The sequence below is a fragment of the Limulus polyphemus genome, unplaced genomic scaffold, assembly GCF_000517525.1.
Source record: "Limulus polyphemus unplaced genomic scaffold, Limulus_polyphemus-2.1.2 Scaffold262, whole genome shotgun sequence".
NCBI classification, from domain to species: domain Eukaryota; kingdom Metazoa; phylum Arthropoda; class Merostomata; order Xiphosura; family Limulidae; genus Limulus; species Limulus polyphemus.
The window spans coordinates 746,468-760,240 of NW_013665872.1; the positions used below are offsets into that span (position 1 = coordinate 746,468).

General features: G+C 35.2%; 1 protein-coding gene across 5 annotated transcripts in view; it reads left to right on the forward strand.

The window, feature by feature from the left end:
- LOC106456835 (calcium-responsive transcription factor-like) overlaps positions 1-13,260 on the forward strand; it is a 63,429-nt gene extending 50,169 nt beyond the window's left edge. For 3 of the 5 annotated variants that reach the window (XM_022382612.1, XM_022382609.1, XM_022382611.1), the window contains exons 11-12: positions 714-838; positions 7,628-9,271. In XM_022382612.1, coding sequence (XP_022238320.1) covers positions 714-838; positions 7,628-7,882 — 380 coding nt within the window. In that variant the 3' untranslated portion in view covers positions 7,883-9,271. Of the gene's footprint in view, positions 1-713; positions 839-7,627; positions 9,272-11,991 lie in introns of those variants that run through there. The other 2 variants (XR_002610012.1, XR_002610013.1) reach the window with 2 other exon arrangements.
- Positions 13,261-13,773: the final 513 nt, after the last annotated feature.

Here is a 13,773-nt window from a genome sequence, read left to right on the forward strand (position 1 = left end):
TGATGCATAAAAGTATTTTTAATCTTAGGCAACATACAAAAAGAAAAAGAAGACATGAAAAAAACATTGCTTTATAAACCTTAAAATTTATTTAAAAAATTGATATTTTGCGTATGAAAGCATTGTGATGTTTACTGATAATCTGCCAAATTTCGTTAACATTTGCTTACTTACTTAAAAGTTATAGCATGAAAACTATAACAAGCACAAAATGGTTACAAGGTCAACCCCCAGGGACTGAGCTCGTGCTGAAAGAGTTAATCAAATTTTAAAGTTGTGTTTTTATCCTTTCCTAACAAGTGACTTAAAAAATTTTAGTATGTGCCTGCTAGTTCTTTTATTCTTTTCTAACTTTAGTAAAGTTGTCACACCTTCCTTGAGAGTGTCTAAGTACTATTAACAGTTCACAAAAAACTCTTCTGTAATTTAAGAAAATTTTACTCTCATGAGATCAGTACATTTCACATAATTTCATTAATTTTCTGTTGTTTTACTATGTTTTATAAGGTTAAAACCAATAAAAGACAAATGAAACTCAGTCTGTTTAATACTTTTTTATGTAATAAATAATAACTACATTTGAAGTTCATGTTGACTGTTTCAAAATTTCTGTAATTTTTATAATTTTGCTATCCACATATACGTTGTTTATATAGACATAACTACTATATGAAATGTTTTTAAATACTAATTTATACATTTTTTCTCCTCAGACCAAGCCCCAACCATTACAAAAATCGAGGTAATTCATAGTGATGGAAGTGTTGAGGTAAACAGCACCTTAACAGCTGAAACGTTGAATATGATTAACAAAATTACACCAGCTTCATTATCTCAGGTATTTGCTTTTTTTTTTTTAGTGTATTGTATTAGTTAGTAGGTAGGCCTGGTTCTCACATCAAACACATTTGTCTTTACTGTCAGCGATGGACATACTCAGAGGCATCACTAGGCAATGGCAAATGGGGCCCATGCCCTGGTTCTAATTGACAGTCCCCTGAATCACCAGTTGGTGTTTTGAAATATCAGAATAAAAAACCACGATTGATATCATACTGAAACACTGAAAATTCCTGTGCCTATGGGCCTGGTCTCTGAATCTTTTAAGAACCTAATTATGCCTCTGGACATTCTTGTATGTTGTTATGCAAGATCAGACTAACATATAGTATACATCAAATGGATATTTTATTGTCATTGTACCCCCACTAGACTACTGCATTTTATACAATAAATGGGTATGGATTTAATCTGTACATGTAGAAAGACTAGTGTAGTGATTTGTGACAAGTGGATTTAAAGAGAGAAAACATGGCATTAAACTCATTATATGATAAAATACTTTATTTGGAATGATGATGATGAATAACTGATCATCTGTAGTATACTACATTTTCAAATGCTGATCACGTACGCTATGCTTCATCTTAACTGCATCTCATTTTCAAGTTTTTTTAAATTTTCTATGAACCTAGAAACATTATATTTTAATTTTCTTTTCTTTACAAAATAGTAGTTCTACTAGCAAAACAAGGACTGGACTTGATCAGCAAATTCTGATACCATATCTTACCTCCACATAATAGCTTTCCTCAATTTTTGCTCACCACTAGCATTGAGGTTCCCACCTAACATCATGTGTTTACACGTGGTATAGCAGCATTCTAGCATGTAAGTAAGCATGCAACAACCCTCCACTAGTAGGTGTGTGACACACCCTCCTAATGCAGCTGACTTCATCTATGTTTCAGGACACAGTCATAACTTCTTAATTTGGCATTTGTGTCTAATGACATGTATTTTTTTCACACATGAATTTTTCAATGGAAGTATCTACAAAAACATTGTTTCACAAATGTCAGTAACTTCCACTTTGTCTGATGTGAAACAATATGACTTTTTTCACTCTAACCTACCAACTATATTGGCATTGGGTTTGTTTTTGTTTCTTGGGAGAGGTGATTTATCTGACACACAGTCTGTCTTGATTCTACCTCACCTTTTATCCTCCTTTCTTTGTTTCCTCGTATGACTAGGTATGAGTTTTTTTACCACCTTCCTTTGCCTTATCTAATACCCATACTGTCTTGATTGTACCTCAAGCGTTGTTCCTTCATATGACTAGGTATGAGTTCAGGCTGTATTGCTTTTATTTGATTCCTAAACTCTGGAGTCTATTCTACAGATTTGGGGGTCAGATAGTCTGTCTTTTGTTCATTTTTCTTAGGCGTAGGTTTTCCTACCTTTGTCTGACATACATTACTTTTTTCCATTATTATATCTTCTTTAATCTTTTTTCTGTGGTAATCCACCATTCCCTTGTGGGGTTTTGACAGATGCTCATTCACTTATCTTTTCTACAATGATATGTTTATCTTCCTTGGCATTTTTGCTTCTTGTTTGGTTGATTTTTTGCTAGAGTTGGTTGGAGTGTGATTCCCTTGTTTCTCAAATGCTTTTCCCTTCCTTATTTCTCATATGCTTTCTCCTGGCTCCTTTCATCTGCCTGTATGAATTTACTTTTATGCTTGTATCTCTGGTGTTGTATGTTGAGGCCGCATGCCAATCTTATGCCTTATCCTCACTGGTTTATTGTCTCTACCATGCTCCTTCTTTGCCTTTCTCTGTCACCACCTCCCATTCCTCTTTCCACTGCTCATTTACTTTGGTGCTGTCAGGATTAGAAGGGCCTGTTTTGTTTGGTCTATGGACCTTTGCCCTCTGTTTGTGACCAATTATTGAGTACTGGGATTTCTGTCAGAAAGCCTTCGTCTTTATCATTTCCTCTCTTCCTCCAGTGTCTCCTGTTCCCATTATTTTACATCCTTCTGGTCCATGTTAGTGTTGGTCCTAATGGTTACAATTACTATTGCATGGGTTGCTTTTCCTTTTTCCAGGTTTTTCTTCCCATCTTTTCATGGTTCCCAGGGAATGTGTAGATAGGTGTTAAGTCTTACATCTTTCATTTCTCAGTTATTTTCTGGTCTTCCCTTGCTTTTACATGGGGTATTTCTCACCCTGTGGTGGTCTTTCAACCCAGTTCTTAGAATGACTGAGGTGGACATCTTGGAAGCTTCTTTTCTCATTTGACACTATCCCAACAAGCCTTCTACACCCACTCTCTTCTCCTTCTTTGGGAGGCAGCACATCTGGATTGGTTCATCTTGAAAGAGTATCATCTCACACCCATGTCATTTCTTATTCATTTGGGTGTTTTTTCGTTTCTCAGTCTGGGCATAGCCTTCTACTCTTATTTTAGAGGAACATGGAGCAATTGGTTTCCCATGCCACATCTTCTTCCTTTACTGTGCATGTGGTTCTCTCTCTTGGAGACAAGGGTTTCCATGGAATCCCGCATCTCCCTGGGTCATACTTATTTGTTACAGCTGCAGTGGACATGTTCTCTGGATCCTTGCTTGGGATCCCTTGTCCTCAACCATTCCTCCTTCCTCCTTCCTTTCTCAAATACTTCACCTGGTAACTTGATCAAACTACTCCCATAGTGGGTATTCCTCCTCTTCTCGTCTGGCTCTCCTTTTTTTCTAGATGCCATCTTGATGATATGGGGGCATATCTTGAATCTCACCTGAAGTTGGGTCATTCTTGTCACAACCTAACGTCCCTTCAAATCCATTTTATTTTACTTTTGTCAGTACATCAAATTCTGGATTTCTTTTAGGATGGTTCATAGACATCTCTTGATGATACAAACAGTCAACTCTGCAGTTGTCTCCTTTATCAGTCACCATAATAGTTCATTCTATTCTGGGTGTCCTGAGTCTCATCATGGATTGTCTCTTGAGACTTATCAAGATACTACTGATGGATTGGTCCCTCATTCCTCTGGTGTTCAATTTGCTGTCCTCTCATCTGGACACTCTTATTCTTAATGTTTTTTGCCAATCTTCTAAACACCCTACTGCCCTTTTTCTGGTCCCCTGTTCATCTTCCCTCAACTTTAGCTATCAGGACTGGTCCAAACTTTTTTTCTCCATGCTTTCCCACCTATCATCTTATCCCTTGAGTTTTCCCTCATTCTGAACACTCCATGTTGAGTCCTCTTGATAACTCTTTACTGGCCGTGTCAGTTATGGTTTCCTCCAGTACACCTTCTCCTTTTCTCTTACATCTAGCAATCACCACCCCAACTTCACCTGTGGGTTTTGTTTTGTCCCTTGCAAGATGTTCCAGACTCTCTTTACATGTAGCTTTCCTTCTTTCTTGTTCGGTTCATTCTTCCTTCCTCCTTGTCTATTCATGACAAAGGTGAATATTTCATTGTTGTTCTTTGCATCATGTTTTCTTTCATTCCTTTCCTTCTATCCCCCATTTTTTCCTTGGCCCGTTCAAATGAGGCTTATCCCTTTCAACCATGGCTGGTTACTGGGCAGCTCTACCTAATACTTTTGGGTTTTCTTATTATTGTCATGTATCATCCACATCTTGCAGCCCTTCTTGATATGGACCTGAATACTGTTCTCCATGCCCTTACTATTCCTCTCCATTTAGTATCTTGTTCCTTGTACCATCTTTCACTTAAGTCCTAATTTTTACTTTTGCTTGTGGCCATAAGAAATATGATATGTATACCATTGCTGCTTCCCTTATTTTTTCCTTCCTTTTCTAAATATTATTTTCATTCTATTACAAATCGTTTTCTCTGTCCCACCCACGTGTTTCATTGTTCTATGGCCCACTCTACTCCTTTTCACTGTTCATGCTCCCATTTATTTATTCTTCAGAATTCTTCGTTTCCCTGAGAGATTTCTCCTATTACTCTGAAGAGATGGCTACAGCACCTCATTTAGCCTATGCTTCATTGGATGTAGATTCACATCGACTCTTTCAAGTCTCCTCACCAAATCCAACATCATACTCTCTCTCTGGCTCTTTATGTCCATTATCCATTGGAGGGGTTCATGGAAACTGGTGGGTGGACTGACCCACTTACTTTTGTCACACCTTTTCTTCATCTTCTGGCCGTATCTTCTTCTTCCAGATATTGACTTCCTCCTGTTACCATTCTACACACCCCTTAGTGGTTCTGAATGGATAAGTTCTCTTTTTTGTATATTTTACCTTTACAGTGGCATATTTCTACATCTCTGAATTCCGCTCAGTGGCAAGTGTTGTCTGTTCGGGTATACATAATTTTAAATTTGAACCATACAACCTTACAGGTCCATAATGCTCACTGATGAGATGGGGTGTTGCACAAGATTGCTAGAAGATTCCTTGTAGTGTCTTGCTTCATAAATAAGGCCCATACCAACTCATGAACTATTATGAGTAAAGTAGTGTTGTGATCGCTGCCCATCCCTCCAGTCCTAGTTGAATAAACCGGGACTGGCCTGCTTTTTAAAATATGGTTTTCATGGTCACCCATTGCACTATATTACAATGTTGCATTCCTACAGACTCCCCACCACGTTATTCTCCCCCTCTTCCAGTGGAATACTGGAGTCCTTGCCTCTTACCAGTTCCTAGTTGCTGTGGTGATGCAACAAGGAGGCCTCCTCCTAGGTGTGACCATATCCACTCAGTCAAGAGTAGGGCAGTGGTGTTCTGTCAGTGTAAATGGTGAGTACTCTTCTCCTACCACAGACCAGAAGACAAATTCCTGATACCACTGGTTTTGGATTGGATGAGTCCACCACATACAGTTCATCCCTCCATGCTTTCCCCATGCTATCACTGCCTGGATGTCAGTTCCCAGACAGTCTGGTGTTGGATCAGTGTAAGACCAGCTGACATAAATCCTCACACATCTGGTTTGTTAAGAACTCTTCTACTACTGCAGACCAGATGAAAAAATTCCCAACGCCACCTGGTTTTGGACTGGAATTGACCCCCACTTTGCATTCTCCCTTCCTCCCATCACCCAGATGTTAGATTCCTAGATGGCTTGGTGTTGGTTGTGTACTGGGTCTGCACGTTGCATATCTGGGTTGTTGGAACAGAAATTGTTTTTCCTTCTACTTCCTGGATTTCAGGTGAAGATGATTGGAACTCTTCTCTTATCATGGACCGGAAAACAAATACCTGTTGCCACCTGGTTTTGAACTGGAGTTGACCCACCGAATACGAACTGACACACCCTAGCCACTCTACACTGTCTTGGATGTCCTATTATTGATTGTACCAGTGTCTTTTCTGCCTGATTTAGTGACAGGTTATCTTTACAATGGGCAAAGAGTATACCTGGTACAGATGGGGTGCAATCTCCCATGAGTGTGACCCTATGCATTAGGGTAACTCACTTCATTGGTTCTCTTTGGGTGCCTTCTGAAGAGTGCTCATCTAGATAACTTTTGCACTAGTCCCTCCACATATTCTAGCTATTATGCGAGTGAAAGTGAGATATTGTATCGGAAGTTAACACTTTCCTACACTGAAAATATATTTCTGATAGATACCTCCTCTCACACTTCTCACCCATCCTCCCCACTTCTGTTGCATCTATTTTTGCCTAATCTTGAAGTAATGATTGTGCTCTACAGTCTAGAGGGAATCAGATGCATTAAGAAGTGTGTCACTCTCCTATTAGTGGAGGGTTATTGCATGCTACAATGCAGATATACCACGTGTAAACAAGTGGTGTTAGGTGTGAGTCTCACGCCTATTGGCAAGCATAAATTGCGCATATAGAGGGCAGCACACTTTGACGAAAGCTATTATCAGTTATCTATAGGAAATACATTTTCAGTGAAGGAAAATATTAACTTTTGGTGCTGTCAGGCATGAAAATCCTCAGAGGTCAGAAATGATCTTTTCTGAAAGCACCAAACTTCGTTATATGCACTTCTGTAGCTAACAAATTAGAAAACAGACACTAGATTGCATAAATATCTGTACTTCATGTGAAAGTTGGAAGGTAGTCCAGTATACATAAGGTGAAGGTGAATACAATGGAACTATCTCACAAAACAGTAGATAAGGTCCTTGACTGGAAAGTCTATAGAAAATAACACTTCTAACTAAATTTATCAAATCACCTCAACTGGATTTAGAATGAGCTTAGCAATTTTTTTAAAACTTGAAAAACATGAAATATATTCTATGGAAGAGATATCTAGTAGTTGCATAATATAGTATGTCATTCTACATCAGTAAACTATTGTATGTTATATGTTATTAAATAGGTCATATACATTATTTTACAGCATTAGATACAGTGATTTGGTACAGTATTTTATACGAATCTCATATATGCCATTATATAGTTTATATGTAATTTGGATTTTCTTAACATGGAATTATGTTGATGTATACCAAAATATAACTTTAAAATTACATATTTTTGAAAATAGATTTTTCTAGTACGTTTGTGGACATATAAATATTGTAATTTTATAATTTTGGCTATGTTAATACTCTAAATAGAATTTTTAAGTTGAATGAGACTTAAAATGCTTAGGTGTAATATGCTGTTATATTGTAGTACTATAGAAATAATAATAAATTAAAACTGAAATTAACTATTATTGTATTTTACTTTTCTATTGTCTTTAGTAAAGATAAGATATATATATATATATATATACTCTTTTCACAATAGGTTTACATTTTGTTGCAAAAATAGTTTTTCAATGTTTAAAAATTCGAGTACACCTTTCTGCCTTTTTAGCGGCCTTTTGAAACTGTGAATTCTTTGCCTATTGCTAACCTCAACTTGCCAGAGACAAGAAATCAAGACCCTCAATCAGACATTGCAACAATTATCTTTGTTCCTGACAGTCAACATAGCTTAACCTCTGGACACACCTCTTTTGCTAAAACATCTTCAAAGTCCCACACAATGAGAAGCAGTAGTTCTCTACCAGCTGAAACCACCTTGACTAGCATTGCTAGCTTACCAGCCATGAGTTCTGGAAACTGTTAAAGCATTACTATCAGCCACAGAGCTCATATCATTGTAGCACCAAATCTGGAAACTTTAGTAAGTACACTGTATACAATTGTTGAACTTACTTTGTGTGCAGTTATTTACTCAAAATGTTTCAGTGTTATGACCCAGCAACATTGAAAATCCATCACAATATTCTAACTTTTAGTTACCATTGTTATTATTATTCATATCATAAGTTCTAAAACGTCTATCAATTCCAGTTGTAAGTTTAATCAGAATGGACAGTTATATCTTACCATCCCAGAGTTTATGTAGGATAAATACTTGCATTAGTAACTTCAGCATTGAGTGACCATTACTATGATACTACCTGTTCTAAGTAATTGTACTACTTTTAATACCAGTCATTACTTCAATGCAATATCTGTAAGAGTTTTAAACCTACCACTGAATTCTGTTAGAATTATCCTCAGTAATTCAATTTGGTGATTTCACTGTTAAATTAGAATATCTTTTAAACAGAAAACATGTAATCTCATACATGGATCAACTAATCCGGTAATAACAAGAATTGGTATTCTATAGTGTAGAAGAACATAATACTGAACATTACTTTAAATGCTTGATTCAAACTTATTAGTTTTAGTTGTAAAAAATAATTTGTCAGTACATTGGTTCTTAATTTGTGGTCCATGGAAAGGTTACATAAATACAAAAAGAAAGTGACAACAGAATGTATGAACAAAAATCTGGTGCTTCACTAACAGATATTTTTCAAAACCACTGATGCCTATACAAATGTAATTTTGATTTTGATGATTTTTAAGAACATGAATTTTACTTGCTCCAAGCATTAAGACTTCAATGGTGCTACTATAGTATGCAGTCTACTTGGATTTTTACACTATAGTATGCGGTTTACTGGGATGTTTACACTATAGTATGCGGTCTACAGGGACGTTTACACTATATTATGCAGTTTATCGGGATATTTACACTATAGCATGCATTCTATTTTTATGATATAAATAAAATAAAATTATGTGCTAAACAATTTAAATATAAATAAAAGAAAATTATGTGCTAAACAATTTATTGAGTAAACGATGTACACTTTGAATATTATGTTACAATTTTACATCACATGCTTTAGTGATATACAATGTGACATATCTTATATAATTTTACATTGTGTTAGAAATAAATCATCATTATCCGAACAATTTATGTAATTTCACATCACATGCTCTAACAATATACATTTCGTATATCGTTTAAAAATGCTACAAATAAATTATCTACATCTTCTCCTACAACTTTCCAACAAAAGTTATCAAGATGAGAGTGAAAAAGCTCTTTGCTGATTCCCCTCATTTTCTTAAGAATGCTTGTTTTAGTGTCCAACCAAGACCGCTCAGTCACTTGGGTATTGGCTCTTGTAGCTGGATTGGTGTAATTTTCTTGGTGATTGACCATACTTTGGCAGTAACCAATGGCATTTAGATTGCCATAGGTTGGCCATTCATCAGAATGAATAACCGAACCAGATTCACATTCCTGCTCAATGATGGGGATCAAAGTGTTTCTGTCACGCCAAATCACATAGAATGTTTTGTACAACTGCATCACTATCTTCAGACAGAGGAGCTTGGTCACCATTTAACATTCTCCCACGATTATATTTTTGTCGCCCGGCAAATCTAGTTTCATCAATTTGAATTGGGTTATTCTTTGTGCCAACCATCTTATCTCTTGCACGATTGGAAACAATGGCTCCACACACTTTTCGGAACGTATACCAGTCAGTTGCAGTGTTATAAGATTTTCCAGTTAGAGTAACTGCTGCATCCATTGGTATTTTCAATACAAAAAATAACACCAGTTCTAAAATTTCGCACAAAATCAATTTACAGTTCAATTTGTTGTTGATGTCCGAATAATGGAAAAATGTGTTGCCTCTCTGAACAGAACGTGAAGTTTGGCACCCTTTCTAAGAACAGTGAAGTACAGGCCTAAAATCTCCATCTCTGTCACATTTTCTTTTTTCTTGCATGATGCTACCACATTGATGACAAGATGCTGCTTCTTGTGGTGCATCCAGAGATTATGCTCATGTAAAAATGTTATGGCATTGTCTACTGTCAAGATCACTCTTCTGTAAAAATCTTTCAGCAACATTGTTAGTAGCAACAAAATTTTTTCCAACACTTATGTTCTTAACTTGAACTCTAGAACGATACTAATTTTTGTCTTCATGATTCCCCCCTTTTATATTCAATGTCACTTCAGGTGAGTTGAGGTCAGGTATTAATGACCTCATCACCTGTGACCATGGTGCATAGACCAACTCCAGCTCGGGAGACTGCATACTGTGAGTAGACCCTCCAGCTCTGTAGACCAAATACTTTGGGTAGACCAACTCCAGCTTGATAGACCACATAATATAGCAGCACCAATTCAATGTTATTGCCAGAACTTAGAAAAATTCAAAAGTTTGACCTTGTTATTAAAGTTTTCTGGATATAAGGATTCATAAATATTTTTGAGACTAATGTGAGTGTCTTTTCAACTAAAGTGCACTTGATATTTCACAGTTGACAAGATCATTATAATTACCACTTATTAAAATATTCTGTGGTATGTTGTATGTTTCATTGTTTAACACTGACAAAATTGTATACATAAAGTAAGCATAAATCATATAGCTTTTGCATTATAAATACTTGTTTTACTTTGCACAACATAAAGTATAAAATAGGCCTAGAAGCTATGTTTTTTAGGTTAAAGTAAACCAGTCTTTACTTCTTTTATTTGACTTGATTAAATTATAACAGTATTTTTTCACTTGAGTCTGAAAACAAAATTCTCTTAGATTACAAACACGTACCTTTTGCACCATCTTTATAGTACAACTTGAAAATTTTCATTTTGACCTATTGGGTATGGACAGTGTTTGTTACAATAGCCCTTGGACTCATTTTAACACAAGAGATGTACTCCCTAAGTTTTGCCATAAGTGGCCCTATCAGGTGTGTTAACATACACTTGAAATCAACTATAATATATGAAACAAATGATGGTATAAATGAAATTTTTAGTTAAACAACAAAATTTAATAATTACTTTTGCTATATGCACATTTAGTTTTCACATTGAACAGAGCTGTGGCTCATGCATGAGGCACCCGGCATGGCCAGGTAGCTAGGGTGCTCAACTTGCAGTCTGAGGGTTGCAGGTTTGAATCCTCGTCACACCAAACATGCTCACCCTTTCAGCTGTGAGGGTGTTATAATGTGGCGGTCAATCCCATTATTCATTGGTAAAAGAGTAGCCCAAGAGTTGGCTGTGGGTGATGATTACTAGCTGCCTTCCTTCTAGTCTCACACTGCTAAATTAGGGACGGCTAGCGCAGATAGCCCTCGTGTAGCTTTGTGCGAAATTCATAACAAACCATGCATGAGGCAAAACTACTTTTTTACTGTACATATGATGTTTGAGTTGTGTTTTACTCATCACAGTAAAACTATATTTATATAGGACTTTAAGAATATGCAGCATTGATGCTACTACTTTATTCTTATGAATTATTCAGCAGACAAACTGTTTAAATAGTTCAAAATAAATATGAAACCAAGCCCATCATTCAGTTTACCACTTGTTACTGAACTCTACTGGTTTTGGGGTCTTCCACCCCCTCTACAATAAGCCTGGATAAAGGCAAATCAAGAAAACAAGATCAGGCTTCACATGGTGGTGGAGTTTATGTTATATGCATGGTCTCTTAAATTGTCTTTTTTTCACCACAGTGAACTTATGTTTATATAGGATTTCAACAATATGTAACATTGCCTAACTTCAAAGTGAGCTTGTTATAGCATCTATCACAAAGTCTCGTACCTCAGAAAATATGGGCTTTCTTAGTTTTATGTAATCTTGTGCAATTCCAAAAAAAAAGGTTAGATTTATGAAAGCATTTTCCATGCAATTTTAGAATTTATACATTATGTTTTACACCAAGACTTAATGTGAAATTAATGATACTTCTTAAAAAAGAAACCCAACTAAGATATAGTTGTTAACATAAGAGTTTTGTAGTAGTCTTGTAATACATAATTAGCATACATACTGTTTTTTATTTTCAGGTCAACTTTTAGGTGAATATCTACTTTGTCACTCTTGTTTTATGATACTTCTTTGTTTATTGTAAATTTAACTAACCTGAAATATAACTTACTATTATTATTCATTGCAAAATGTTTAAAAATTGAAGGTAATACTTGTTTTTTCTGTGAAAAAAATCTAGATTTTGATTTCTGCCCTGTGGTGCACATTGGGCATAACTTGTTCTGCTCTAAAATATTTTTATAGTTATCATTTGATAGATTTGATTTCTTGTATTATAATAATGCCACTAAAATGTGGCTAAAAATTGTATGTATTTTTTTAATTAAAGTAACTCTCTTAACCATAGAATTACTAATCGAGTCCATGTTTCATAGGTTTTGTAAACATGTTTATAACTGTATGCACCAAATTGATTCTGGATCTATAACTTGGTTGGTTACAGAGTGTCTAATAAAGCAAAAGTCACAAAAACTTTAAACAAAAGTGTCATATGTGTTACAATTAATTCCAATAATTATTGCTAGGGTCGTATATTATTTGTCATAGAAAATTTATGACTTCACCCTATGTTTTTGGCCAGTACTTTACACTGGGGGATTATAACGTGAAACTATTCAGTACAATACAATATGTGGACCCAAGTTGGTAATTTAAAGATTAAGCCATTGATTCTTTTTAATCATATACGAAACTAGAATTGGAAAAAAATATTTGTTAAATATCCTTTTTTTTTTCTGTATTTTAGCTATTAAAATACTCTGAAGTAAAATGATTTGTCAGTCTTAGTTGTTTCTTACTAAAGTATGTTTTTGCATGTTGAATTGTATAACCTGAGTATAAAAATTAATCAGATGAAGGAAGATAGCATTGGAAATAGAAATTCATTAAATATATTTCCAAGTATCACTTCTATTTTCACTCATTTTGATAGTTATTATTTATAATGTTGCATATTCCAAGGTTAATGTAAACAGCATTCACAAATAGGACTAACTTTACAAATAAATTATTTCTGGCAGAACTTCTACTTACTTGCTAATTTCATATCTCTACTTTCTGTTGAAACACAAATACAATATTTAAAACAGTGAACTAACTCACTAACTATCTGAGAGTAATGGACAACTGACTAACAAATTGACTAACTCAGTAATCAATAAATCACTGTAACAGACTCACAAAATAAATCAATATCTCACTCACACTTATAAACTGTTCAAATTATTTCCCAAACTTTCAGGTTCTGGTCATTAAACTATGCCCATCACATGGTATGAAGATTGCTTCTGATTAGCAACATTCCAAGCATCTAAATTTTAAAAAACAGCCTACGGCAGTTAACTACAGTTATTTGATAATATGCTTTACTCTCTAAAATATTGAAAAGAATAAATTGAATTTTATAGTCTGCTTGATTTTTGTCAATACTCATTTTGATTTTAGCAAGATATTCATGAACCATTATGAATATATATAGATTGTTACGTCTCTGGTCGTTAGATAATTTTCCGTAAAAATTCTTTCCAAAGAAACTTTACTGCTACAAGTCCTTTCTTAAATAAAACTGGTTTATTTTTTCTGAATACAACTTTGCAATACACTTAATTTCCACAGTCACGGTATAACAAACGCTATAATTCACAACAAACGTCTCACGTGCTCGACTCAACAATACTCTCTCTCTGTCCGCAGTTCAATTACAAATTCATTAACGTCACGTCTTGACCGTCTTATATATAAAAGAATGCCGAAATCTAGTAACCTCCTGAGGATTCACGAAGCTTCGAGAATATGACGTG